This window comes from Equus przewalskii, chromosome 10 (genome assembly GCF_037783145.1).
Source record: "Equus przewalskii isolate Varuska chromosome 10, EquPr2, whole genome shotgun sequence".
Taxonomy (NCBI): Eukaryota; Metazoa; Chordata; class Mammalia; order Perissodactyla; family Equidae; genus Equus; species Equus przewalskii.
In genome coordinates this window covers 19266582-19294181 of record NC_091840.1, presented here as the reverse complement: position 1 = coordinate 19294181, position 27600 = coordinate 19266582, and the positions used below count along the sequence as shown (strand labels likewise).

The window sequence follows — 27600 nt, the reverse complement described above, 5'->3', positions numbered from 1 at the left end:
ATCCTGCTTGGTGTTCTCTGAGTTTCCTGGATCTGTGATTTGACATCTGGGGAAATTAAATTAATTTGAGGAAACTCTCAATCATTGTTGCTTCAAATATTGCTTCTATTCCTGTCTCTCTTTCTTCCCCTTCTGGTATTCCCATTATTTGTATGTTACACCTTTTCTAGTTATCACACAGTTCTGGGATATTCTATTCTGTTTTTTTTTTCTCTCTCTCTCTCTTTCAGTCATTATTCTCTTTGCTTTTCACTTTTGGAAAGTTCTATTGTCATATCCTCAAGCCCAGAGATTTTTCCTCAGCCATGTTCAGTCTACTAACAAGGCCATCAAAGGCATTTTTCATTTCCATTAAGGTGTTTTTGACCTCTAGCATTTCTTTTTGATTCTTTCTTAGAATTTCCATCTCTCTGCTTGCATCATCCATCTATTCTTGCATGTTACCTACTTTTTCCATTAAATCCCTTAGCATATTAATCATAATTTTAAAAACTTCCTGGGGCTGGCCCAGTGGCACAGTGGTTAAGTCTGCATGTTCTGCTCCAGCAGCCCAGGGTTCGCCAGTTCAGATCCCAGGTGCGGACATGGCACCACTCGGCAAGCCATGCTGTGGTGGGTGTACCACATATAAAATAGAGGAAGATGGGTACGGATATTAGCTCAGGGCTAGTCTTCCTCAGCAAAAAGAGGAGGATTGGCGGCAGATCTTAGCTCAGAGCTAATCTTCCTAAAAAAAAAAAGAATAAAGAGACCCATAAAAAAAAATTCTTTGTCTGATAATTCCAACATTCATGCCATATCTGACTCTGGTTCTGATGCTTGTCCCACCTCTTCAGACTGTGTTTTTTGTCTTTTAGTCTGCCTTGTAATTATTTGTTGAAAGGCAGGCAGGAAGTACTGGGTAAAAAAACTGTGGTAGGTAGGTCTTCAGTAACATGGTAGTAAGAAGTGGGGGGCGGGGAAGCATTCTATAGGCCTGCATTATGGCCCTGTCTTTTGATGCACCTGTGCCCCAGACACTGAACTTTCTCCCTGCTTAGGTGGGACAGGATGGCTACGGGGGGCTGAAGCTGACTATTTCCTTCCTGGTTAGATTAGGCTCTGATAAAACCCCAGCAGGTCAGGCTCTGGTAAAATACTTTCTCCTCAGGGCGAGGCTCGTTAAGAAGAACAGAATGCTCTGCTGTGTTTTGTAATGCTTGCTTTTCCTCTCCTCCTGCCAGAAGCACGAGGGGACTTCTCTCTGACATTCACTGCAAGGGCCTGGTAGAGCTCCTGGAGATAAAATTCACAAAGTTTGGGGCCCCCTGTGACTGGGTCCTCCTGGCGTTTTTAACTCTCAGACATGTCCACGCTAAGCCTCCAGCACTCCATCAATTCTAGTTCAGGTTTCTTACTCCGGCAACGCGTCTGTGGAGTTTCTACTCAGGTGAGTTGTGATTCTCTGTAGCTGCCTGTCAGTGTCTCCAACTTGGGGGCAGTGATTTGCCTTATGACCTCACCTCTCTGATGAATCTAAGAAGAGTTGATTTTTCAGTTTGTTCAGCTTTTTACCTGTTGTAAGGATGGAGTGAAGACTTCTAGGCTTCTTACATGCTGGACTAGAAACCAGAAGTCCTCTACTTTTTTTGTCATTGCTGTCCTTTTTGTTTTTGGTTTTTTCCTCTTTGCTATACTATTTTATTTAATTTATTATTCTCCCAATTTTTTGTTTTACTGTAGTAAAATATATATAACATAAAATTTACCATCTTATTTATTTATTTTTGGTGAGGAAGTCTGGCCCTGAGCTAACATCTGTTGCCAATCTTCCTCTTTTTGCTTGAGGAAGATTAGCCCTGAGCTAACATCTGTGCCAGTCTTCCTCTGTTTTGTATGTGGGATGCTGCCACAGCATGGCTTGATGAGTGGTGTGTAGGTCTGCGCCCGAGATCTGATCCCACGAACCCCAGGATGCCAAAGTGGAGCACGTGAACTTAACTACTACACCACTGGGCTGGCCCCTCATCTTAACTACTTTTAAGTGTACAGTCAGTGGTTATTAAGCACATACGTAATATTGTGCTGCCGTCACCACTGTCCGCCTCCATAACTCTTCATCTTGTAAAACTGAAACTCTGTACCCATTAAACAATAACTTCTCATTCCTCCTTCCCCCAGCCCTGGGCAATCACCACTCCACTTTCTCTGTGATTTTTGACTGCTCTAAGTACCTTATCTAAGGGATCATATATCGTTTTTTTGTGACTGCATTATTTCACTTAGCATAATGTCTTTAAGTTTCATCCATGTTGTAGCGTATGTCAGAATTTCTTTCCTTTTTAAGGCTAAATAAAATTTCATTGTATGTATATACCACATTTTGCTTATCCATTCATCCATCAATGGACACTTGGGTTGTTTCCATGTTTTAGCTATTGTGAATAATGCTGCTGTGAATGCAAATGTACAAACATTTCTTTGAGATCTTGCTTTCAATTCTTTTGGGTGTATACCCAGAAGGGAAATTGCTGGATCATATGGTAATTCTATTTTTAATTTTTTGAAGAATCACCACACTGTTTTCCATAGTGTTTGCACCATTTTACATTCCTACCAACAGTGCACAAGTGTCCCAGTTTCTCCACATCTTTGCCAACATTTATCTTTTTTTTTTTATAGTAGCCATTCTAGTGGGTGTGAGGTGGTATCTCATTGTAGTTTTGATTTGCATTTCCTCAATGATTAGTGATGTTGAGCATCTTTGCATGTACTTATCGGCTATTTGTATATCTTCTTTGGAGAAACGTCTATTCAAGCCCTTCGCTCATTTTTGAATTGGGTTGTTTTGTTGTTATTGTTGAGTCTCTATTTCCTTTTGAGTGAGCTTTGAGAGTTTATGTTTTTCAGGGAATTTTTTAATTTCCTCTCAATTGTCAAATTTGTGGATATTTATATTTGTAGTATTCTTTTGTTATCTTTTTAATGTCTTAGGGTCTATAGTGATGTCCTCTCTCATTTCTAGGATTTATAATTTATGTCTCTTTTTTATTCTTAGTCAGTCTGGCTAGAAGTTTATCAATTTTATATACTTTTCCCCAAAGAACTAGCTTTTGGCTTATTGATTTTCTCTATTGTCTCTTCTCAATTTCATTGATTTCTGTTCTATATGATTTCTTTCTTTCTGCTGACTTTGGGTCTGATTTGCTCTTCTCTTCTAGTTTTCTAAGGTGGAAGCTTGAATTACTGATTTGAGATCTTTCTTCTTTTCTTTCTTTTGTTTTTTTAGTGAGGAAGATTGGCCCTGAGGTAACATCTGTTGCCAGTCTTCCTCTTTTTGACTGAGGAGGACAGTCCCTGAGCTAACATCTGTGCCCATCTTCCTCTACTTTGTATATAGGACACCACCACAGCATGGCTTGATGAACAGTTTGTAGGTCCACACCCAGGATCTGAACCTGTGAACTCTGGGCCACCGAAGCAGATGTGCAAATTTAACCACTACACTACCGGGTCTGCCCAAGATCTTTCTTATTCCCTAATCTAAGTTTTAATACTATGTTTCTCTCTAAGCACTGCTTAATTGCATCTCACAAGTTTTGACATATTTTCATCTTCATTAAGTTCAAAATATTTTCTAATTTCCCTTATGACTTCATCTTTGATGTGTGGGTTATTTAGAAGTGCCTTGCTTAGTTTCCAAGTATTTAGGAGTTTTCCGGATGTCTTTGGGTCGTTAATTTCTGATTTAACTCTGTTATGGACATATATTAACTTTCTACGGTTTCAGTGCTTTTGCTTTTGTTAGGGTTGGTTTTATGGCCCCCGAGTAGGGTCTATTTGGAATGCTCCAGGTGCAGTAAAGAGGATGTGTGTTTTGCTGTTGTTGGTTGGAACGTTCTACAGACGTAAGCTTGGTCCCGTAGGCTGATAGTGCTTGCAGGTGTTCTGTATCCTGCCTCATGTTCCGTCTACTTGTTCCATGGAATATTGGGGGAGTGGTTGTCGTTTCCTACTATGATTGTGGCTGTATCCGTTTTTCCTTTCAGTTCCGTCAGTTTTTGCTTCATGTATTTGAACCTCGGTTAAAAAATTACACATGCGCTATTTAAAATACTATGTAAATTAGTGTTCACATAGAAATCAATCTGGAGGAATAGACTCTAAATTATTAACAGTGGTTATGGGGAGGTTATCGGAGACTTTTATTCTCTATATTAAATGGTTGTATAATTTTAAGTGTTTTGTAATGTACAAATTTTTGAAATTTGAAAATATAAAGGTACGTTTTAAAGGAAAGAAAGAGATGGTTGTGTGCCTGTGAATGTGTCCTCTAAGCCCGTGAAGCATTCTCTAGTCCATCTTGGAAAAAAGTCAGCTGGCTGCACTCGGCCTGTCCCCGTCCTGCCAACCTCCCGGCCCACGGCCACGCCTCCCCCGCCTGCTTCCTTACCAGCCCTTCCTTCCTCACCTCCTGTCATCTGGCTTTGGGCCCGGGTGCCTGGGAAAGAAACAACTTTCTGAGGTCACCCTGCGGCCTGCCAACCCAGCAGACTTTCCACCATGTCACTTGACTTTGCCGAGCAAATTTTACCCCCTTATCTTCAGGATAGTTCTTGGATGTATTCCATTTTCTAGACCCTTATTCCCTCAAGACATTCCTGTCTCTCCTCGCTGGGCCCCCTGTTATTTTGCCCTCAGGAGTCAGAGCTAATGTCTCTGCCTTCAGGAAGCCTTGCCTAACCCTGGCCCCTCTGCTCCCACCACGCCCTGCAAATCCTCATCACTCGTGTTGAGCGCCTGGCTCCCATGCTGACTGGAGGTCCTCTGAGGGTGGGGGCTCTGTCCACCTGCCTCTGCTGTTGACTCACTTACCTGCAGAGATTCCCAATTTGCCTCCTTGCAGCCAAGCCCTCCTGAATATAGCTCCCAGGTGAGTCGCTTTAATCATGTCGCTCCCCAGTTCAAGAACCTGCACTGACTCCCTAGTGCCTACCGAATCAAGTCTGAACTCTTCCTCTTGGGTATGTTTAATTACATCAAAATTAAAGATTTCTGGCGTCGGCCCTGTGGCTGAGTTGGTTAAGTTCGCGCACCCTGCTTTGGCCGCCCAGGGTTTCGTCGGTTTGAATCCTGGGCGCAGACGTAGCACCGCTCATCAAGCCATGCTGAGGTGGCATCCCATATGCCACAACTAGAAGGACCCACAACTAAAAATACACAAGTATGCACCAGGGAGTTTTTGGGGGAAAAAGGAAAAGTAAAAATCTTTGAAAAAAACCTTAAAAAAAAAAAGATTTCTGCTCAATGAGATGAACAGAGTTAATAGAGAGATGACAAAATGGAGAACATTTTGCAAGGTCTAAAACCAACAAAGGATAGAATCTTCAGGACCTCTTGCAAATCAACATCCAAAAAGGCATCAACCTCAATAGAAATATGGCTAAATGATATGAAAAGACAATTTGTACAAGAGAAAATCTTAAAAACTAATCAGCAAATGCAGAGGTGCTCAAACTCTTGAGTGATCAGAAATGCAAATAAAACAATGAGATAATGCCTCTGTCAGACTACCAAAAACCACCCAGCTGGATAATTCAATCATATGGGAATATAGGAACCTCCTGCATTGCCTGCAGGAGTGTGGACTGGGGCAGACGTTGTGGAGAAAAATATGGCTGTATTTGGTCAAGTTGAGACAGATATATTTATACCCTATGACCTAGCAAATCTGCTCCTGGCTCTTAGTATATAACCCAAAGAAATTCTCACCAGATCCATAAGAGGACAAGGCTGAGGACACACACTGCGGCATTGTTTGTGGGATTGTGGGAGGGGAGTTGAGTTCCACTGGGTGTCCCTCCCTGGGAGCGGGGAGAAAGGAGAGGCCAAAGTTGGGAGGAGATGCCCACGGAGCCCCACGCAGCAGTGAAAGCTATGCACTGTTCACAGAGCAACCTGGCTGGGCCTTAAAACCATAGCGCTGGGTGAAGAGAGGCCCAGCAGAGCGAGGCCTGGAACACGATGCCGACAAGGTATAGAAATACACACACACAAGCACGACAAACCAACTGCAAAGAGACATTTTGAGAGATTTGATTGTGGATTGGATGTTGGGCATTATTGCAAATTTCGTTGGGTGTGATGCTGACACTGCAGTTAGGTAAGAAAATGTTCCGTATTGGGGGGGATGCAGAGCTGAAAAATCTGGGGGTGAAACATCATGATGTCTGGGATTTACTTTCAAGTATTTCGTGCTGCAAAGGGAAAAAGGAGAAAGATGAAACAGAAATATTTTAGGCAAAGACTTAAGCAAGATTTCAAGGCAGAATCTTGATAATTTTTGAGTCTGGGAGATGAGTCTATGGGGGGTTGTTGTACTATGGTCTCTACTTTTGTGTATGTATTAAAAATTACATAATAAACTTAAAAACAATATCAATGATACATATTTTCAAGAACATGTTCACACAGAAAGATACATATTAAACATGTTAGAGTGGTTGCCTACAGGAGGGGAAGAAAATAGGAGCAGGAGTGAGGACAAAACGGAAGGAAGGGTTGGAGGGAGGGAGGAAAGAAGGAAAACAGAATCATCAGTGATAATCTGCCCTGAACTGAAGAGGGTGATTAACTTAACCCTCTGCATCTAAACTCCAAAAAAAAGAGGAAAGAAATTGATCTCCCCTATAACTCCGGCAGCGGGGCATTTAAATTTGTTCTAAGCCTCTCAGCTTCTTGCCTGTGCAGGTTGTCCTTTCTGGGCGGCTGTCCCCAGGACAGTTACATCACTTCCAGTCCTTGCTGAAGGCACAGGAAGGGACTTTTGCTTACTGAACCCAGCCCTGGGCTGGGACCTCTAGGTGCGTGCTCTCAATTTGTCCTCTCAGCAGCACTGTGAGGTAAGTGTCATTATCTTCATTTTACACAGGTGGAAAACCCAGCTCAGGGATGAGGCCTTTTGTCCAACTCCCACGAAATCATAAAGCTGGAATTCCAAACACCTCGGCTGCTGACGCCCGGGATCAAGCGAGCCCACCGAGCTGATCCAACAGCTTCTTCATTGTCATTATTTTTAAGGCCGCCTAGTGGCCTGTGATATTGACGTACTTACTAACTGCTCTCCCATTTCTGAATATGTGGGCTCTCTCTAGGTTTTTGCTTTCATAGATAGTCCTGCAAAGACTATCTTCAGGTCTCGAGCTTTCTGATTCTGTTGACTTATTCCCTTACCAGGAGTGGGGTACTTTGTGTCCACAAGAAAATGTGGACCTCATTATGGCAGTTAATTCACACTGAGGTAGTTTTCAGGAGAGGAAATGCAGGGGTGGGAGTGGCAGAGCGTCTCTGGGGGGGGGCAGGAAATGCAGGGGGACTGAGGTGCCAGGCGAGGAAGTCGGATTCCAGTGGATTTCTACGGCCTTCACATTTCCCTAATGCCTTCAGGCTCAGCGTGGGAAATGGGGTACTGGCAAGCCTTGGGGACAAGGGACCTGAAGCTGCTGTGTGTGGGAGGTGGGCGGCTGGGACCAGCTGGGACCGCTCTCCCTGGGGCCACAGTGGCTCTCAGGCTCTTTGGTGACTGCCCTGGCCAGCCTGGGAGGGGTCAGCTGGGGATAGGCAGCAAGTAAATATAGACCCAGGGAAGGAAGCCAGGCGGCCCAGCCCTGCGCCGATCTCTTGCTGGAAGGCTGGGGAGGGATGAGGTCCCGGCACCTTCTTCTCCATGGGTGGGTGACACCTGGCCCAGCAGCCCCCTAGAATTGCTGGGAGTGGGAGGCAGAGCCTCCAAGGGGATCAGAGTGGGGCCTAGTGGAAAGCTGGTCAAGAGATGCTGTTCCAGTGTGACCAATGGCAAACGGCATTCCCTCTCTGGTAATTCCTCTCAGAGGTGCTGCCCAGCTTGACGAGTCCAGGCTAAGGGGCTGACTGGTCCTCTGACAGTACAAGGGGCAGAGGGCGAGGCCCCCTTACAGCCCTTCTCCCCACCCTCATGGATCTTGCTTATTTTGGAAGGAAGGATGTCCAGGGTGTAAACTTGTCTTCCCTTGCTCTCCCAGCCCCTCACTGGGTGCCGGCCCTCTCCACTCTAGGGCTCACGGCCACCAGCCCGCGCCCTCCCTCAGCTCCAGTGCCACCCCTAGCCTGGCTCTCCTCCCCCCTCCCCCCCGACCCCCCTTCCCCACCCACAGCCCTGCACCAGCTCCTTACCCTGCATACCACGTCAATGTCTGTCCATCCCCATCCTCCCCCCGACCTCCCTCCCGTCCAGCCAAGACCCCTTGGAGCCCTGGCTCTGGCTCTGGGAAGGCATTCCAGCAAGACAGTCAATCCACCACAGACACGTTTATTGGCAAAACCTATTCCCAAGCGTCTAGGAGAAAGGTGAGGAGAAGGGTGCTGCCAGAGTGGGCTACTTTGTTTCCACTTTCCTTAGCAGTGTTCCAGGAGCAGAGGGAGGGAGGGGGCAGGGACATCCCAATCACAACGACAATCTCAGCAGCTAACGTTTATTGAGCTCTTCTTCTGAGGCCTGAGGCCAGGCTCTGTGCTAAGCAAGCGCTCTACAAGCTCTGTCTCATTTAATCCTTATGACAATCCTACAAGGTAGGTACCATTACCCTCCCCATTTTACAGATGAGGAAACTGAGGCACAGAACAGTGAAGTGGTGGGAGGCAGCTGTCAGCCTTCAGGGATGCACCCCAGAGCCTTCTGTCAGGAGCCCACAGCCTCCTTTCTTTTCTGTCACCCCCTGATTCTTCGTTTCAGCCATCTCTCACCACTTTCAGTTCTTTCAACTCTTTATATTTTTTTGTTTTGTAAAAACATAGATTTTACCCATATTCTGCAAAGTCCACTGTCTCATACCCCGATTGGTCAAATTCTGGGTTCTCCCCAAGATATGGTTTGGGTTGGGTTGGGGACAGTGGGTCTGTAATGGGGGACGTAGATACGTGTGTGAAGCCAAAGTACAATGAAATCTCTGAGAAGATACACAGTCAATAAATTACAAACCTCCCTCCCCTCCCCGCTCCATCTTCTCCCTACCTTCCTACCCTCCCCCCACCCCCCATCCAAATCTAGAACAGACTGTGCACTGGCCCCCACCTCCACCCCAGGGCCAGATCTTGTGTGAGTCACCTCTGTCATCCCCAGGGTCCAGGGCTCTCAGCAAATGTTTGTGCGATGAATGAATGAGTGAATGAATGAGAGCATGAGGGGAGGGAGCAAGCACTTAGGAGCCCTGAGTCCCAGCCCCAATTGTATCCTCACCTGCATCTTATCCTTACCAGGACACCTCCCTCTGCCCCAGAGAGGAGGGCCCTGGGTCGGGGGTAGGAGCAGAGACGGGGAGGGGAGGAGTCAGCAGGGGCATCTCTGAGCATGGGAAGGTGGGCGACTGAAATAGAGCCCAGAGCTCTAGCCTCAGAGGCGGGAGCCCAGGTTCAAACACCAGCGCTATGGCTCAGGAGCTGTGTGACCTTGGGCAGGCTGGTATAATAGTCCTGTCAGAGTTTACAAAGCCTTTTTCTCACATTTATCTTTGGCCCTCAGTAACCATCCTGTAATGTGGGTATTATTATCAATATACCCATTTTACAGAAGAGGAAGCAGAGGCTGGAGAGGTCGAGGGACTTGCCCAAGGTCACACAGCAGGCAGGAACTTGAACCACCCACCAACTCCTGCTCTCGCGACTGCCCCTGTCTGTGCTGTGAGGAGAGGGGGCTCAGACCTGAGTCTTTCAGCCAGAGTCCCCATATGGCAGTGTGGCAGCAGGAGAGACTGCACATCGGATCCCCAGTATGGGCTCCACTGGCCATTTCCAGGCAGAAAAGCTGATCTACCCTTAGTGGAAAGTTTCCCAGACACCCCTTCCTTCCCTTGCCCACAGCCCCAGGGCCTCAACTGCTGTCCCAGGAGGGGCCTGCAGAGCATGAGGTGCCCATGAACTTCTGCTTTTCCCGGGAGAGTGGGGAAGAGGAATGGTGGAGGAGGCTCTGAGGCCCAGGCCCTCCCCTTACACGGCCATGGTCGCCTCGTCGTATTCATCCTGACCTTCCTCCTCATCAAAGATCGCCTTGGCATCGTCAGCATCCAGCTGGAGGGTGGGGTAGGAAGGCAGAGGGTGAGAGGCTGAGGGAGCTGAGGAGCCCTCCCCCAGCCTTGAGAGGCACCTTTGGAGTCAGGAGAGGGCCTGGCTCTCCTTGAACCTCGGACGAGCCCTGTCCAGTCCCTGCTGCCCCTGGGGTTGCTCTGGATCTGAGGCTTCCAAAGGGTGGGGAGCCCCTAGGAATCTGGTGTCCCAGTGGGGCAAGGATTCCAGAGGGTGGGCAGGGGACCCCTTCACCGGGGTAGCCCCCCAGTGACCTGTGTCATGTCATCGTGGAAGAATTCTATCGGAGGAGTGACCCTGTCCAAAATTATTTTGAAGACCACAGGACTAGCTGCTCAGTGGTCGGGACAGCTCACGTGGAACACACCCCGTGTGGCTCCTAACCCTCTCACCAGCCCTGTCATCATTCCTCCCTTACAGGTGAGCAAACCCAAGGCACAGAGAAATGAGGCCACTTGCTCCAGGTCATACACTAGGACATGGCAGTGCCAGGATTGGGATGCGGGCCCCAGACCCAGATTGTAACCATGGCTCTCTTCTCCTTCCCTAGTCCCAAGACCCACTGCTCACATTCTCCCAGCCCCTCTGATGACCTCTCCCTGTCCCCAGCTCTGTTGTCCTGCCCTCCAGCCTCTGCCCCCTCTGCGCCCTCCTTCCGGCCCCAGGCCTGTCGGGGAGAGTGGGGATCAGCCACTCACACACTGGAGCTCCAGATTCCTGAAGATCATTGGCAGCAGGAAGTGGCGCAGGGGCACTGTGAGGATGAGGACGAAGGGCAGGGCCAGTGAGCTGTCCGGGAAGGTCTTCACCACCCACAGCACCACCACGCAGATGATCTGGGTGATCGTGAACAAGTGCATGCGCCAGGTCTTTACCTGCAAGTGGAGGCAGGGGTCATTGCCTGCCCTGACCCGGTACCCAGCACCCCCAACCCTGCCTGGTCTGGGCAGCCAGGAGGGCCCTGTACCCGCGTGACGTAGGGCACATCCGGGTGGTACTGCTGCGGCTTGAACAGAAGCAAGATGCGGTCAAAGAACTGGATGCCGCTGAGGGATGTGACCCCCATGTAGAGGAAGATGCCAAACAGCACAGCCAGGGGGATGCGACGCAGGACGGGTCCCATGAGGATGGACAAGCCTGCAGGGAGAGCCATGCACTCTCAGCCCCAGGTGCCCCGGAGGACCAGCACCAGCAGGGCCCGGGGAATGAAGCCACAGGTACCATATGGAGCCGTTTCTGTGGCTCCTTTTGATAGGTATTACTCCCATTTTACAGATGAGGAAACAGACTCAGAGAGCTGAAGCAACTTGCCTAAAGTCACACAGCTAGTAAGTGGTAGAGCAGGGAGTCAAACTCCTGCCTGCCTGACTTCAGAGCCTTCTCCTTCAACCTAGGGGGACGGTCACAGAGGTCAGAGAGGCCCACTCTTCCCTTCACCGCAGTCCAGAATGCCTCCATCACCCTCCACCTATCCAAATCCTAACCCTCCTCCAGCTATCATCAACTTTGTCCTCTTTAAGAAACTTCCCTGGCCTCTGCATCTGTGACTGAGGCGTTGCCCACACCAAACCCAGCTGGGTTCTCAGCTGCTCCAGAACTCGGATCAATGCAGTGGCCCTCTGTCTTCTCTGCCCTAGCCCCAGATTATGCCTGGCACACTGGCCTTTGTATCAGTCATAGGGCAGCAGAGCTAGTGGGACCTCAGGGGCATCCAATGAACCCTGTGATCATGCAGACAAGGAAACTGAGGCCCAGAGACAAGGAGGGAGACCGAGTTAGCAGCAGGGCAGGGCTGGGGCCCACAGTTCTCTGAACCTCTGTTGGATCCTGTCTAGAGAAGCCTTGGTAAGGGAGGCCCGCCTTCCTCCCCTGCTCAGATGCCCATCTCAGGGCCTTGGGCATTTCCTCCAGAATTCCCTCCTATGAATAACTGACACCAGGGAGATGTGGGCAGAGGGTGTGTGGGGAGACCTGGCTGCGGGGTGGGCAGGGCTGGAGCGGGCACTGTATCCTAAGGGGCAGGAACAGAGGGTGGCGGAGAGTGTGGCCAGCCCTCACTCACCCAAAAGCAAAGCGACCAGGAGCCCGCTGATCCGCTGCTCCCTGACCTGGATCTGGGCTTCAGCCCCTGGGGTGCTGGCCTTAGCCACATCGGTGAGGGCATTGGCGTGGGTGATAGTACGCACAGTGGTGGCACTGAGCCAGGGCATCCCAAAGAGGGGGGCCAGCCCGCCCATGCCCATAATCAGTAGCAGGTCCAGGTGGAAGCCGGAGCCCTTGACCATCCTGCGCTCTGGTTTGCTGATAATCAGCCTGGGGGGGTGGGAGGTCAGGGGTCAGCAGGGCTTGCCCTCTCCCCCTCCCTTTTGCCCCTCCCTCCTTTCCCATACTTGGGCCCCTCTGTACCTCAGTTTATCCTTCTGTGCCCATCTCCCTTAGTGTTCCTCGCTCCCCCCATCCCGCCCCATCTTGAGAAACCAGACTCTAGGAGCAGACGTGTCTTCAGACACCTGGAACACCCACAGGCAGATTTACTCTGAAGCTAGTGAAGCCTAAGCTTCAGGGGGCATCACTGGTCCTGGCCCCTTCCGAGATCCAGCACCTAATTTTGTGGTTCTCATTTTGTATTCCTTTTCTTTAAAAGGGATCCCCAAATTATACCATGTCAGGTCCCACAAAACCTGCCCCTGCTCCTGCCTGTCCATCATTCCTGCTGGTCAGGACTACCACACGTTTGGCTGAGGCTGGTGCCCAGTCCTTGGTGTCCTCCCTGCCTGGAGCCTCTCCCTTTCCCCACCTTGGACCCGCCCAGCCCTGCCCCACCCTGGCTCTTACGTGGTGATCTGGGACTCAAGGAAGATGAGGATGAAGACCAGCATGGCAGGCAGGACCGAGGCAAACATCATCCACGTCGGGAAACGGGTATACAAGCCCAGTGGGTGGATGAGCCAGCCCCGGAACGAGGTGTTGGACACCGAGAAACCTTCAGGCACACTGAGTTTCTGTGGGAGGGGGATTCTGGTGAGAACATCCTGGGCAGGAGGCCGGGGAAAGGTGGGGACAGGGGAGCCAGGGTCCTGGGCACTTGGAACTTACTTATATTGAGCACCTACTTTATACCCAGTCACTACACTAAGCTCTTTGCATCACCATCTCATTCCCAACTTTATAGATGAGGAAACAGGATCAGAGAGGTTATGTAGCTTGCCCTGCATCACAAAGCCATTTGGTGGCAGAACTGAGATTCATGCTCAGATCTGCCTGGCTCCACAGCAGATTCTTTCCTCCTGCCCTGAGTTAAGAAGTAAAGGGGGCAACCTGACCCAGGCCCTTGTTTCAGCCAGAGGGATCCTGGAGGGCTGTGGGAAGGACATGCGGCTGCCAGGGTAGGCGGGTGGGATAGGGGCAGTTCTAAGTGGCTTCAGGTTTGAGAAAGCTGTTCTGGGGAGGGGGCATGTTGGGGGAATTAAATGAGGGTGGGGGAGGGGGTTACCTGGGTGTAGGTATCCTGGATGAGGAAATCCACCATGATCATGATCAGGGCAGAGATAGGAATCCCAAAGTCCCCGATTATCCGTCGCAGCTGAGGGCAGGCACAGGGACCAGTGTCAGTGCCGAGTTGCTCCCCACCTCCTACCGCCCACTGGCCCCTACTTCTGCCCATCTTCACCCAGGAGGCCCTGCTCTTCCCAGGGAATCCATCAACATCTGATGTCCTATCCTGCACCTCAAAGTACCTGCCTCCCTTCTTCTTCCCTTGGCCCAGCCCCACTCCTGGCCTGACAGCTTCTCTACCCCCTTCTAAGAATTATCCCTGGCTCTCCCCTGGGCTTTCAGCCTGGGAATGCTGAGAAAGGGAGGCAGGCTTGCCTGAAGAGTAAGATCCTGGGTGAGGAGGGAGCCAGGCAGGCTAAGAATTGGGAATGGGAATCTAGGGTGAGAAGAGGAGCTAATGGCGTTGGGGAAGCTGGGGGAGGTGCTTTGGCCTGGGGTAGTGTAGGCAAGGGCAGGTGGGGAGGATGTGCTGACCTTGCCGGGGAGGTAGGTGCTGTTCTTGAACTTGCGCAGCATCATGGCAATGGAGAAGGTGCCGGCCATGAGAACAAGGGAGAGGAGGGCTGTGTTAGGCATGGGGGCCTGAGGTTTGGGCTCTGTGATCACATTCTGGTCATAATTCCTCTGTAGTGGGTGCTCCTGGAAGATCTGCAGCAGAAAACCAAGGCATCCTATTCCCTCCCATCCCTCCCTCCCTCCCTCCCTCCATCCATCCATCATCTATCTGTCCATCCATCCATCCATCCATTCATCCATCATCTATCCATCCATCCATCCATCCATTCATCCATCATCTATCCATCCATCCATCCATCCATCATCTATCTGTCCATCCATCCATCCATCCATTCATCCATCATCTATCCATCCATCCATCCATCATCTATCTATCCATCCATCCATCCATCCATTCGTCCATCATCTATCCATCCATCCATCCATCATCTATCTGTCCATCCATCCATCCATCCATTCATCCATCATCTATCCATCCATCCATCCATCCATTCATCCATCATCTATCCATCCATCTATCCATCCATCCATCCATCATCTATCTGTCCATCCATCCATCCATCCATTCATCCATCATCTATCCATCCATCCATCCATCCATTCGTCCATCATCTATCCATCCATCCATCCATCATCCATCTGTCCATCCATCCATCCATCCATTCATCCATCATCTATCCATCCATCCATCCATCCATTCGTCCATCATCTATCCATCCATCCATCCATCATCTATCTGTCCATCCATCCATCCATCCATTCATCCATCATCTATCCATCCATCCATCCATCCATCATCTATCTGTCCATCCATCCATCCATCCATTCATCCATCATCTATCCATCCATCTATCCATCCATCCATCCATCCATCATCTATCTGTCCATCCATCCATCCATCCATTCATCCATCATCTATCCATCCATCCATCCATCCATTCATCCATCATCTATCCATCCATCCATCCATCCATTCATCCATCATCTATCCATCCATCCATCCATCCATCCATCATCTATCTGTCCATCCATCCATCCATCATCCATTCATCCATCATCTATCCATCCATCCATCCATCCATCTATTCATCATCTATCTGTCCATCCATCCATCCATCCATTCATCATCTATCTGTCCATCCATCCATCCATCCATCCATCATCTATCTGTCCATCCATCCATCCATCATCCGTTCATCCATCATCTATCCATCCATCCATCATCCATTCATCCATCATCTATCCATCCATCCATCCATCCATCCATTCATCATCTATCTGTCCATCCATCCATCCATCCATCCATCATCTATCTGTCCATCCATCCATCCATCATCCATTCATCCATCATCTATCCATCCATCCATCCATCCATCCATTCATCCATCATCTATCCATCCATCCATCCATCCATCATCTATCTGTCCATCCATCCATCCATCCATCCACTCATCCATCATCTATCCATCCATCCATCCATCCATCCATCCATCCACCCACCCACCTATCTTCTTCCTCAACTGACATGGTAATAGAGGGCAATAGGATTTTACAGCTTGGTTTTCAGGAGTAGGACCAGGCTAGGCTTGGGTGGGGCAGGCCAAGGAGGCAATCAATATATGTGTGTGTGTACATGTGAGCACCCAGGGCCTGGGAGACATGAGAAGGCTGGAGGGCAGGAAACATGCCAAGGGGCTTCCTAAAAAGGGCTTCAAAGACTTGGAATTAGATCCACTGACCAACTGAATCAGGGACAGGCCTACAGCGTCCACCTTTCCTCCAAATAAAATGCAGATACAGAGGCAGGCATGGTTTGAGGGGACAGAGCTGAGGAGGCAGGGCACTCTGTCCATAGGCCCTGCAGTTCTAAAAGGGCAAGAGCAAGAGAGAGAGTGGCGGACTTCAGAGCCTCGAGAAGTCCCGCTGCCCCTGCCATGCGTGCAGTTTCCCACGTGCAGTCCCACACGCCCTCTCGCCCATTAGTCACTCCGTCTGTGGTCGTAAACACGGGCATGTGCACACAGAGGTGTCCCCTCGTGCATAGTCACGGCAAGAATGCTGACCCACAGGCAGTAAAGTGTCAACATGCATGTGGTCACAGTCACATACCGTGAGGACATGGCTACACAAATGCCATACAGACATGTGCAATGACACACACAGTCACATAGTTTATGCACAGGCTCCCACACGCACACACACGTGCCTGTTCATACTCCTGTGGGCCCCTACCTTGACCAGCTTGCTGAAGGTCTCATAGATGAAGATGAGGGAGATGAGGAAGGAGAAGATCTCCTGGGTGTAGCGGGAGATGAAGCGGACCAGGACACTGCCCTCAAAGGCCACCACGAGCACCACCAGCAGGATGAGCCAGAAGCCGATCCACACACGGCCCACGATGTACTCCAGGCCTTGCCTGTCGCAGAACTGGAGGGCGGTCAGAGGGAGCTGAGGTCAGACAAATGGGCCCAGGCGCCATGCACCAGGCAGTGGGGCCGGGGATGGGTTACAGGTCACGGGGCCAGATCAGCGCTACCGAGAAGAAGGCTTCCTCAAATACGAGCAGGGGTCCTGAGAAGCCAATCACAAGCAGGGGCTGAGCCCCCAGCAGGCAGAAGATGATGCCCTGCAGTGCAGTGGACAAGAGCAGCTCTGACACTCCTATCTGGTTGTATGTCTTTTCTCCTGCGGGTAGAGGTACAGTGGAGTCAAGGTCAGGAGATCATTTCCAGGAGCTGATAGAGCGTTTCACGGGCAGCTGATGCAGGGTCCAGAGTGTCAGATTGGGTCAGAAGGCAGGGCAGAAGAAGAAGCCAGAAGGTCAGAGGTCAGAGTTAGGGGGCATGCAGAGGCACTGACCCAGGAGGCCGCCAAAGGTGATAGCAGGTGACAGGGCGGCAAAGTAGATGAAGAAGACGACAGCCAGGACGGAGGGGCTGAGCGCGTCTGTGATGTCACTCAAGTAGTGGGGGTAGCGGCGCTTGATGTCATGCACCAGGCCCCCGAAGAGATAGCCTGTCCGCTGCAGAGGGTCCTCTGGGCCACTAGGGACCCCTGGACCCCTACCCAAATCTGTAGTGAAGGACAGGACCATGGTCACAGGGGGTGGCAGGGAGAGGTGTGGGGAGAGGGGAATTGGGGGTATCGTCTGATGGGAATGGGGTGGCCAAGAAGGCTGGGAGGCATGAGGAAAGGGAGGGGGACGCTGGGGTATCTGATGGGAAGAGGGGAGGCAGGGGCTCACAGGGCTGTGCTTGGGTGTCCGAGGGTGTGTGGGGACTCAGAGAACCTTGGGCTGGGCAGGACGGGTACCTAGGCTCTTGTAGAAGCTGGGGTCCGGCTTCGCAGGGCTGGGCAGGTAGCGTCTCCGCAGCAGCTCCCTCTGCACAGGCACCAGACTCAGCAGCGCCTGCTTCGAGGGGGCATCCAAGGGAGGCAGCACCAGGCTGCAGTCCAGGAAGCCCTCTAGGGAGCGCACCAGCTCCTCCTTGCTCTGGGCCGTGTTTGCCTCATTGAGGAACACCTGGGGGCCAGAGAGAAGGTCAGGGCTGCCTGGACCTGCGGGATGAAAGGGCCCAGGAGTCCACAGCCAGGGCCCCCGGGGACCAGAACCCTCTTGTCCAGCTCTTCTTGCTAAGAACTGAGTTTCCTGCCCCCTTCACTCCTACCTCCCACTTCAAAAGGGCTTTGAGGGGGCAGACAGGGCCCTGAGTGGGGGAAGGAGAAAGAATACAGCAAACCCAGTGGTTTATGGCAGACAAGATGGAACTAGAGCCTGACCAGGCCAGACATAACCAGGGAGATCCGGGTCAGAATGGGCCAGACTAGCCCAGGCCAGATCAGGCAGGGCTAGGCCAGCCGACCCCTGGCCAGACAGGACAGAAGCAGCTAGGTTAGACTGAATGGGCCAACGAGCGAAGCTAAAGAAACCCAGGCCAGGAGCAGGGCCTCAGCTGCCACCTGCCCCCCAGGCGCCCCCAGCCCTCGCCGGCCCCTCCTCACTCTCTCCGACATGAGGGTGGCAGCAGCCCGACCGAGCTGAGTGTAGTCCGTGTGGGGCGCCTCGGGTCCCAGCAACACAAGGAGGAAGCGCACAGGCACGGAGGGCTCCACGGTGGCCTCCAGCTCCACAGCTTCCCGCAGCCGCACAAAGCCCAGCACTGGCTTCTCCAGGAAGGAGATGCGGCCTGTGGGGGAAGGGGTCAGTGAGGTGGTCAGGCCAGGCCCAGGGGTCTGCCGAGGTCCAAGCTTAGGGAGGAGCAGGCAGGGCCAGGACAGGAGGCAGAAGCAGCGAGTGTGGAGGGGTAAGGGTGCAGATACCAGCCGCTTACCCACTAACACCAGGGCGGCCTCTGAATCCGGGGATATCTTTTCTAGAATTCCAGATGGCGAGCTCTCTTCTGTGTCCCCCTCTCCCTGTTGGAAAGAGGGTGTTGAGGGGAGTCCTCCAGCCACTCTAGACCCAGGAGACCTGAGCGGCCAGCCCCCTCTCCTCTACCCACTCTCATTTCTTTTTCTTTCTTTTCTTTATTTTAAAGATTGGCACCTGAGCTAACAACTGTCGCCAATCTTCTTTTTTTTTTTCTGCTTTTTCTCCCCAAATCCCCCCAGTACGCAGTTGTATATTTTAGTTGTGGGTCCTTCTAGTTGCGGTATGTGGGACGCCACCTCAGCGTGGCCTAATGAGCGGTGCCGTGTGCGCGCCCAGGATTCAAACCAGTGAAACCCTGGGCCACGGAAGCGGAGCGTGCGAACTTAACCACTTGGCCACGGGGCCGGCCCTGACCCACTCTCGTTTCTAACCACGTTCAGTTTGGGGGCTTTCCAGCTCTCCCCACACACCCCTGGTACAGCCTCACCTGTGCACAGAAGAGCTGTGTCTCCAGCGAAGGGTGTTCGGGAAGCAGAGGCTGTAAAGTGCCCCCAGAAGGTGTCAGGACCGTGGGCTTCACACCATCTAGCTCCTTTAGGTCTCTGGCATGGCTGCAGGACACACAGAGGACACGGACTGAGTGGGTGGTTCAGGCTGGGCTATCAGCAGAGTGGAGACTGGTGGTGGGACGGATCAAGTGGGACTTCCTAGTGACCAGATGAGAGAAACCCTGGGGCGGAGGGAGAACCAGCCTCCTCTGAAGGATGTTGTGGATGTAAGCGGGTGGCCTCTGTCTGGAAAGACGAGATGGAGCCAGAAGAATGGGTGGAGGGAAGGGCCTTGAGAGCCTGTCCTCCTCAGGATGAGCGGTGCCCAAATCTGAGCATGAAGGCGTGGCCACTGCTTAAGAGGTGTCACAGGTAGGAGCCATCGTGGAAGAAAAGTGGGCCTTGGCCTGGTGGGGGAGGGGCCATCTGGACCCCCAGGGAGAGCTTGGGGCAGGTGGGCTGGGGATGTGGGCCCTTTGGGTGTGGAGTCTGGGTCCCAGCAGGCAGCGGCACCTGTGTTTGAGCAACAGGACCCGGAGCAGGTCTTCTCGATACTGAGGCCGAATCAGCCCATCATAGATAAAGCGGTCCAGCAGGTTCTCGGCCACCCCGGCCAGGGAGGTCTCTGACAGGTCCAGGAGGACAGAACCTGCAAACAGTGAGGGAGTGACTACATGGCTGGACCGGGACCCACCTCCTCCCCACCAAGCCTCACGTGCAGGGGTTGCAGAGGGGCCCAGCGGGGCTCACCCTTGGCAAAGGCTCTCTGCAGGTCCAGGAGGCTCCAGAAGTCGAGGTAAGACAGGTGTGGGTGGCCCCAGGCCCCGTCCTCCCCCAGGTTCTCCTCCAGTCGCACCCAGCGCGCTGCCTCCATCCACTGCAGCTCCCGGTTCTTCCCGTCCATCACCAGTTCCTGCAGCTCCACGTAGACCTGCAGCCCCACAGGCCTGAATTAGTCCATCAGGCCCAGGGCAGGGCCGTGGGGAGACTGGGAGCCCAGGGCATGGTGGGCACTCGGCAGGCTCTGCGACATGTTTGTAGGAGGTCTAGGGTCCTGGAGCACTCGGGGGCAGACCCCTAGCTCAGAGGGGACGGTCGGGAGCTGCAGCCCCCGACATGAGTGTTGAGTGAGGTGGGAAGTGTGGGGAGATGCTCGAGGGTCCCATCTGTATGGCCCACACCTCTGGCTCTATTCCTCAACTTCCTGACCAGGCCCCTCAGCCCATTTCAGAGGCATCTGGAGAAGCTCCAGACCAAAAGGGGTGCTAGAGCGGCCCCTTGGGAGGGAAAGGAGAGGGAAGGCTTTGCAGTCAGAGGTCGGTCTCCTGCCTCTGAGATTGTTGGGTGGGCATGTGGCTCAGCATGCCCTTGGGTTTCCTTGGGGCCGGGTGGCTGTTCCCAGGGGCCTACCTGAGGGCAGACCCAATTTCCCAACCAGCTCGACAGTCTGGCGCCCCAGCAGGGACATGCGGGCCTGGCAAGCCTGGGCAGAGGGGAGCACGTATTTGATTCTGTGCTTCCCCAGGGAGCACCTGACAGCCCAGCCAGGGCCAGAGGGCCTGGGGGCTCAGACCTCCTGCAGGCAGTTTATCTCTGCCCAAGGAGCTCCCCATCAGTGGAAGGGGGCCCAGGACTCTCTCTCAGGGGGCTGTCCTCTTTTTGTCTACCTATTTCCCAGGGTGTCCACTTCTTTGTCTGTTTGTGGGGTCCTCCACCCCAAAGCTTTGCCTCTCCCTCTGCTCCTCCCTTCCCCTGGTAGAATGGCGGGTCCCAAGGGCAGCGCAGGACAGAGAATTGGGGACGGCTGGGGGACCTCACCTCACCGGTGCCTGGGTGCGTGATGGTGTGGTGGTCTGCAGCTGTCCGCTCGGTGGGGTGAGCTGAAACCCCGGAGGCCCGTTAGTGTTGCACCCAGACAACCCCCCCCAGGGCTTCCTGCACCCCCTACCATGAGCCTCAGAGACCAGCCCCGGCTGACCCCTACTCCTCCCCCTGCGCCTGGCTGGGACCCTGGTGCTACCACCCGCTCTTGCTGCTCCATGGGCTGTGGCTCCCCACGCCTGTTCTTGGCCCAGCCTCGCTCTGTCACTCCCCATCTGAGCACAGTGGAGGAGCCCGGGGTCTCATCCTCAGTGATGACAGGGAGGGTCATCTCCAAGGTGACTGGAGAGTCCTGAATGGCAGTTCTCAGGATTCTCCCCGGGTCTCCTCCCTCTCCTGCCACCTTCTGGGACCGAGTCCTTCCTTATTCCCACCTGCTGCAGCAGCCGCACCAGCCCAGTGGCTTCTCACGGCCTCCAAGTGGAGCTCTGGGAGCCTCGTGGGGTCTGCCCTTATACTGTGCCCCAGCCCTCATTTCCCAGAGGGGCCTCTTATCTTCAATACAAATTGCCAACACTTAAGTCCTGTTGACAGTAAACAGGTCCCCACCTGGGGCTCCCCAGCTGAGACCTTGGCCAAGCCCAGGAGGGTTTCTTGATGTCTCTCTGCCCTGGGTGTCCCCACGGCCTGCCATTGCTCAGGACCTCTGGACCCCCAAACAGAACGATGTTCCCAGAACAGGCCCAGTGCCTGGCCTAGAAGCCGGCATTGGATGGACACAGGTAACATGTGGCTCATGTCCTTGTCCCAGACAGGCCTGGCTGCCCTCTTGCAAATCTAAGGGGCATAGCGCTGGGTGACTGGTCCTGCCCTCATGCCCCGGTCACCTCCTGTGATCATTTCAAACAAAACTCTGTTTATCCTTCAATCAGCCAGGATTGTGGGAGAACTGGCCTTGGGGCTGGGCCGGGGGGAGTGAAGAGCAGGGGGAGGACAGGTTCCCCAACTGTCCCTCTCTGGGGCTCAGCAGCTCATCCCAGCAGAGAGAGAGAGAGATGGGGCTCACCTACTGGCTCCTCCGGCTGAGACATAGAGACACCTGGGCCTTCATAATCCTCCTCCATAATCGCCTCCGGCGGGGATGTAATGATACCTGGGCCTTCATAATCCTCCTCCACAATCACCTCTATCTCTTCAGGATTCTCCTGTGGGAAGTGGCCATCAGGGCTGGGCTGTGAGGGGCTCCTCAAGCCCCCACGGAGGTATGACCTCAGGGCTGGGTTCCCAGAGCCCCAGGTAGGAGCCCCACAGACTCACCTGGGAATCATCCATGGCGCTGTCCTGATTGTCCCTTTGTCCCTGGTGATCCGAGCCCTCAGCATAACCCGCACTGCGGGTCCCTGCAGGGGAGGGGCACAGGCTGAGGAGGCACAGGGCACCCTGGGGTCTCCTGGTCCTCCCCCAGGTGGCTGCTTTTGAGTGAAGGGCGATAGCAGGTGTTGGGAGATGGCGGGGTCAGAGGAAGAAAGTGTGGCGGGGCTCGAGGGGAGGAGCTGGATTTTAGGTGTGAGGGCAGGTGCACAGGGGCCGGGAGAGAGGGGGCAGTGCAGAGAGCGGGGAGCTCGGCTGGCATCAGGCTCAGGGGGTTTGGGAGGATGGGGGGGTCCTTCAAATCCAACTCCTTCCTCCATCCACCAGTCCTCACCTGGCTGCTCTTCCTGCCCATCCCCAGGGCTCGGCCAACTCCAGAGGCAGGGCCTGTCCTCTCTAGGGAGCTTAGCCCCCCTGAGTGTCTCTACAACACACCCTCTTCTCTCAGAAACGGCTGCTTCCTGCTGGGCATGGGGCTGCAGCATCCTTGGGAGCGGCTCACTGGTCCTGGGTGCTGTGGCCCTTCTTTCCACCCTCACCTCATCTCGAACTCCCTCTCCTGCTCTCTCCTCACCTATCCCATTGGCCTCCGTACCAAGCCTTTTCCCATCCCAGGGCCTTTGCACATACAGCTGTGTATGTCCTGGACAGCCCTGCCCCCACACCTCAGCTCTTCTCACATCTCAGCTCATCTGTCACCTCTTCAGATTCCTTCCCTGACTACCCTAACCTTCACTAATCTGTCATTTTCTGGTTTCTTGATTCATTTGTGTGTGTATTGTCTGATGATACCTCTAGAAGGAGCCATATGAGTGCCAAGACCCTGCATGTCTCAATCCGCACTGAGCCCCCACTCCTAGCAGAATGGTTGGCACATAGCAGATGCCCAGTAAATGTGTGTTGACTGAATGTAAGAATGGCTCCCCCTTGCAGGCCTGGGGCTCTGGGACTGGGGAGTCTGGATGATGAGGACCCAACCAGGAGACCGCTGGGCCCTGCCCCTAAGTTTTCTCAGTTATGTCCCTAGCGGAGAGGAAGGTATGCCTACCCTAGGAATGTGAACGCAGAGGGCCCCTAGGGTGACCCCAGACTGGGGGTGGAGGGACTTCTCTTCCTCCTCTCACCCCCTGCACCACAGGGCATTGTGGTGGCAGGGATTTGGGTCAGGTTGACAAACCTGCCCGCTGTGTGCCCACATGCAGTGGGGCCTGAGAGGAACAGGACAGGTCCCTACTCTCGAGAAGCTCCCAGCCCTGACTGGGGAGACGAGCCAGGAACATGGGACACGCTAAGCGTTCAGGAGATAACATGTCCGCCAGACAAACACAAGCAGTGAGCGGAATGTGCTGGGTGCCAGGAGCTGGATGGCAGGAGGAAGAGGAGGATGAGTTGGTGGGGTTGGGGGTGGGGCATCTCTGGAGGAGGGGACACTGGCGATGGGCCTAGAAACACAGCAGGATTCGAAGGGCTGGCAGGTGGGGAAGGATGGCCCACGGGTGAGGAATGGCCGGTGAAGGTGGGAGGTAGGACGGTGCAGGACAGGCCTGGGTGTTGTGTGAGGGAATAGAGCGGGGAGCGCAGACAGAAAGAACTTGCTTTCTGAGGAGTGGATGGTCCGTTAAGGATGGGGGAGGGGCAGCATCGAATCGCACCAAACAGAACGGCAAGGGTCCCCCGTCAGGGTGGTGGTGGGGCAGGTGATGGCCATGGCAGGGTCCCAGAGCCTGAGGATGCAGCTGTCTCTCTCGCAGCGGACTTGGCCCTGAGGCTCTGGTCACACACCTTTTTACTCTCCCTTTCTGTCCTTCCCTGTCCCTTCTCCCCGCGTTCCCCTGCCTTCCTCTTCTCCCATCTTTATTCTCTCTCTTCCTTCTTTGGCCTTATCCCCCCCAGGCCTCACATCCCTAGCAGCTTCAAGGGTGTCAAGCCTGAGATGCTGAATGTCCCACCCATAGGCTGGGACCGTGGCCTTAGTTCCCATCTGAAAGGTGAGGTGGTCACAGGGGCCCTCCAGAGCCAGAGCATCCAGAGATCCAGGCTGCCTCTCTGCCACTGATTGGCCAAATGACCTTGGGCAGCTCCCAAGCTCTCTCTAGGCCTCAGTCCCCCCGTCTGTACAAAAGGAGGGCCTTCCCACCGGGGTTCTGGGACATCAGTGAGAGAGGAGGGGAGAACGGAGGCGCCTTGAGCTCAGCTGGGGCCTTAGAGGGTGCACCCATGACCCAGATTGCTGCCGCCCAGGCCCAGCCCGCCCCAGCTGCAGGCCTTTCTCTGCCTGGCACTGATAAGAGCCAGGTCCTTGATCGCTGCCCTGCGCCTGGAAGCGCACCAAACACCTGGCCAGCCAGCCAGCCAGGGCAGGGCCAGATAAGGGTGAGCGGGGCATCTGGAGCCCAGGAGGTGGGGCACAGCTGGAAGAGGCTGGGGTGATCAGATGATGGGGAGGGCTCCCTGGTGGCATAGCACCACCTACGTGAAATCATCCCCACAGCGCACAGGGTTCTCCTGCCTTCTCTCTCATGAGCCCCAAACCACTCTGTGAAGTGGGTATCGACATTAGCTCTGTTTTACAGACGAGAAAGCTGAAGTTGGGAGCGGTTTACCTGCTTTGATCCCCTTGTAGGGAGGGGATCAGAGGCCAGGTTAAACCCTGGCCTGCCTGACACTGGCTACTTCTCTAACCAGCACGCTGAGTGGCCTCCCAGAGAACAGCTCTGAGCCAGTTTAGTGTTAGTGATTAAGAGCATGGACTCTGCAGTCAGACTGTCTGGGTTCAAATCCAAGGCCAGCCACTTACTAACTGTGTGACCTGTGTGACCTCAGGCAAGTGACTCAACCCCTCTGTGCCTCAGTTTTCTCATCTGTAAAATGGGGTAATAATCAGGACACCCACCTCATAGACTAGACGTGTTGTGGTACTGAGTAAGCTCATACATGTAAAGCCCTTAGAATAGCACCTGGCACACCTCGAGCTCTATGGAAATGCTTGCTGTCATCATCCCTGCTGCTGGGGATCAAGGTCGGACTTGCTGTCTGCATCCCCCTCTGATTTTCCTTCAATTCCTATGGAGTTCGTCTAAGTGCTTTGAGATCCTCGGGTGGTAGGGGACGCCCCCTTTCCCTCCAAACACTCCCAAGGTTGGGGACAGTGCCAGGTCTCCCTGGTAGACTCCCTGGACATGTCCCAAGTGGCAACCAGCGTCAGCTGACAACTTTCCTCCTAGGAGGAAAATAGGGTGGCCTGGAGATCCCCATACATGGAGGAAGGAGGGGGCTGGGAGGGTGAGACCTGAGTCTGTGGGATCCGAGGGGCTGGTAAATGGCAGCCTGACAAGGACCCCACACAAGGAGGGGGATCAGATTTGTCCCCGACGCACACACACTCATACACCAGCCACACGCACCTCTGCAGCCACATGCACGCCTCTTTTTTCTAACACAGCTGCCCAGCTCTCCCCAGCTGCAGGTGCCAATGGGCCTGTGCCCTTCGGGGTAACAACACACATGGTAATGTTCTCCCGCCACCCACCAGCATCCCCCTTGGAAGTTGGGCGTCCGTGCCTGCTTGGGCACAGATTCAGACTGGGCACCTGCAGGAACCCTAGCACAGGTGCTACAGGACCACCTCCAGCCCCTCCTGGCCCTACTCACCTGTTCACCAGCCTCGGGTTCCCTGGGCAGCCTCCTGCAGCCGCCGGTGCCCTCTGCGACCAGCTGAGCTCGCACAGCTCTAACAGCACCAGGTCCTCGCTCCCACACCCCGGGGGCAGCTTGCAAACCCCTGACTCATGCCCCCGCCTCCTAATCTGCCCGCCCCATGGGCCCTGGGAGCCCCTTCCCACCCCCCTGCCCTGCTCCCGCTGGGTGCCCAGTAAACAGAGTTATCTTTCACGCGCATCTGGACAGCTGTGAGTCTGGCCCACCCTACCCCAGCTGGCCAGTCCTCAGGGCCTCTCGAGGCCCTCCTGGCCCCTAGGATTCTCTTGGGTCTTCCTTCACGGACTAAGGTTTGGTGGCTGGGTTCTCGGAGCTCCCAGCTTCCCGGCAGGTCTGGCCCAGCCTCTGGATGCCCCCGTCCTGCCTCTGTCCATCTTCACCCTGGCCAGGCCCCTCTGCTCTGGCCCAGAGATGCATGGGTGCCTTCTCCTCTCTCCTCTCTTGGTGTCCTCTCTCAGGACTTGCTCTTCTGCAGGCTTGCTCAGTGCTCACAGGTCCAGGCAGCCTCCTCCCTTTTTGCCCTAGATTAGGGGGCAAGCCACCCTCTCCTCCAGACCCTTGCTGGCTCCAAAGAGCTGGCCCCTGGGCGCTAAGATGCTGCTACTCAGTCAACCTGAAACAATGTCAGGTCAACAAAAACAACCGTCCCCACATGGAGCTCCAAGCTCACAAAGCCCCAATGTCTGGGCACACTGGCTCCTCTGTCGGGAGCCCGGCCCAGGCCCCTGGGCCAGAGCAGCCCGCATTCTCGGCCCCCGCCATGCCTCTCCCCACACCCCTGAGCGGGGCAGCCTCTGCTCCTGGAGGTGCTGGGCCAGTCACCTATTCTTGGGCTCTGGCTGCTAAAGAGGCAGAGAATGAAAGATGAGTTCAGATGGCAAGAATGAGGAGAGGTTTTAAAGCAGACAGAAAGGAGGTTTTGTGGATCCTGTTCTGGGCATGGAGAAAGGAACTGTCCTAGCCCAGCTCTGACACTGCCTGCTGTGGGACCTGGGCAAGTGCCTGCCCCTCTCTGGGCTTCAGTGGCCTCACCTATAAAGTGAGAGTGGCCAGTTCAGTGGCTGCCAGCTTGGGGATTCCCTGCTTCAGACTCAAACAATAGAAACTCAGAGACAAGGACAGAGAGATGGGCATATCCAGCGATTCCACAACCACCTCCTGGGTCTCAACCACAAGCCCGCACTGTGCGGAGCCTGGTCAGAGAGAGAAACGGACAGCGACTCCCACCTGGAGCCTGGACCCTCCTGTATGGAGGACTTCTGTTCCAGGCTCTGTGCTGGGGGCTTCACCGGTGGTCTCACTTAATCCTCCAGCCTCCCCATTTTGCAGAGGAGGAAACTAGCACAGGGCACTGTGCTCAGCTCTTCGCCCATGTTCTCTGTGAGCTCTCCAAGCCCCTCTGAGAAAGGCGCTGTTTGTTACTGTTGTTTCCCTCCGACAGGTGAGGAAGCTACAGGCAGAGAGGTGGGCGACTGGCCCACCTGATGCTAAGCCCTGTGCTCCCTCCCGCCCCCCTCAGCCTTCACACCAGTGGGGCACAGCCGGGCCCTGGCCAAAGCGGACTGGGGGATGCCTCCTCCTGCCACGTTGGTGCTCACTCTCCCT

The 27600-nt window shown here is 53.8% G+C and overlaps 1 protein-coding gene and 1 long non-coding RNA gene across 2 annotated transcripts; one reads left to right on the top strand and one right to left on the bottom strand.

Annotated features, from left to right (window-relative positions):
- Positions 1–1221: 1221 nt before the first annotated feature.
- LOC139073878 (uncharacterized) lies at positions 1222–8996 on the top strand. Its single transcript, XR_011522980.1, has 2 exons — positions 1222–1429; positions 6911–8996. It is a non-coding gene; the product is annotated as an uncharacterized lncRNA (long non-coding RNA).
- On the bottom strand, positions 8311–26470 carry SLC4A1 (solute carrier family 4 member 1 (Diego blood group)). The gene is made up of 20 exons (XM_070560342.1): positions 25930–26470; positions 22225–22307; positions 21974–22112; positions 20905–20966; positions 19837–20017; positions 19600–19735; positions 19026–19149; positions 18498–18582; positions 18169–18353; positions 17479–17689; positions 17026–17238; positions 16703–16851; positions 16399–16593; positions 14125–14298; positions 13589–13678; positions 12931–13097; positions 12158–12408; positions 11063–11232; positions 10794–10970; positions 8311–10080 (listed from the first exon to the last, which is right to left on the bottom strand). The coding sequence occupies exons 2-20, from the start codon at positions 22237–22239 to the stop codon at positions 10000–10002; spliced, it is 2805 nt and encodes a 934-aa protein (XP_070416443.1). The 5' UTR covers positions 22240–22307; positions 25930–26470; the 3' UTR covers positions 8311–9999.
- Positions 26471–27600: the final 1130 nt, after the last annotated feature.

What these genes read in the sequence shown, in the direction of transcription:
- SLC4A1 (XM_070560342.1), bottom strand. An exon ending in CCTTCAGCAAGCTGGTCAAG is followed by an intron (nt 14,299 to 16,398) that starts GTAGGGGCCCAC and finishes TTTCTGCTGCAG; the next exon opens with ATCTTCCAGGAGCACCCACT. An exon ending in CTTGAGTCCCAGATCACCAC is followed by an intron (nt 12,409 to 12,930) that starts GTAAGAGCCAGG and finishes CCACCCCCCCAG; the next exon opens with GCTGATTATCAGCAAACCAG.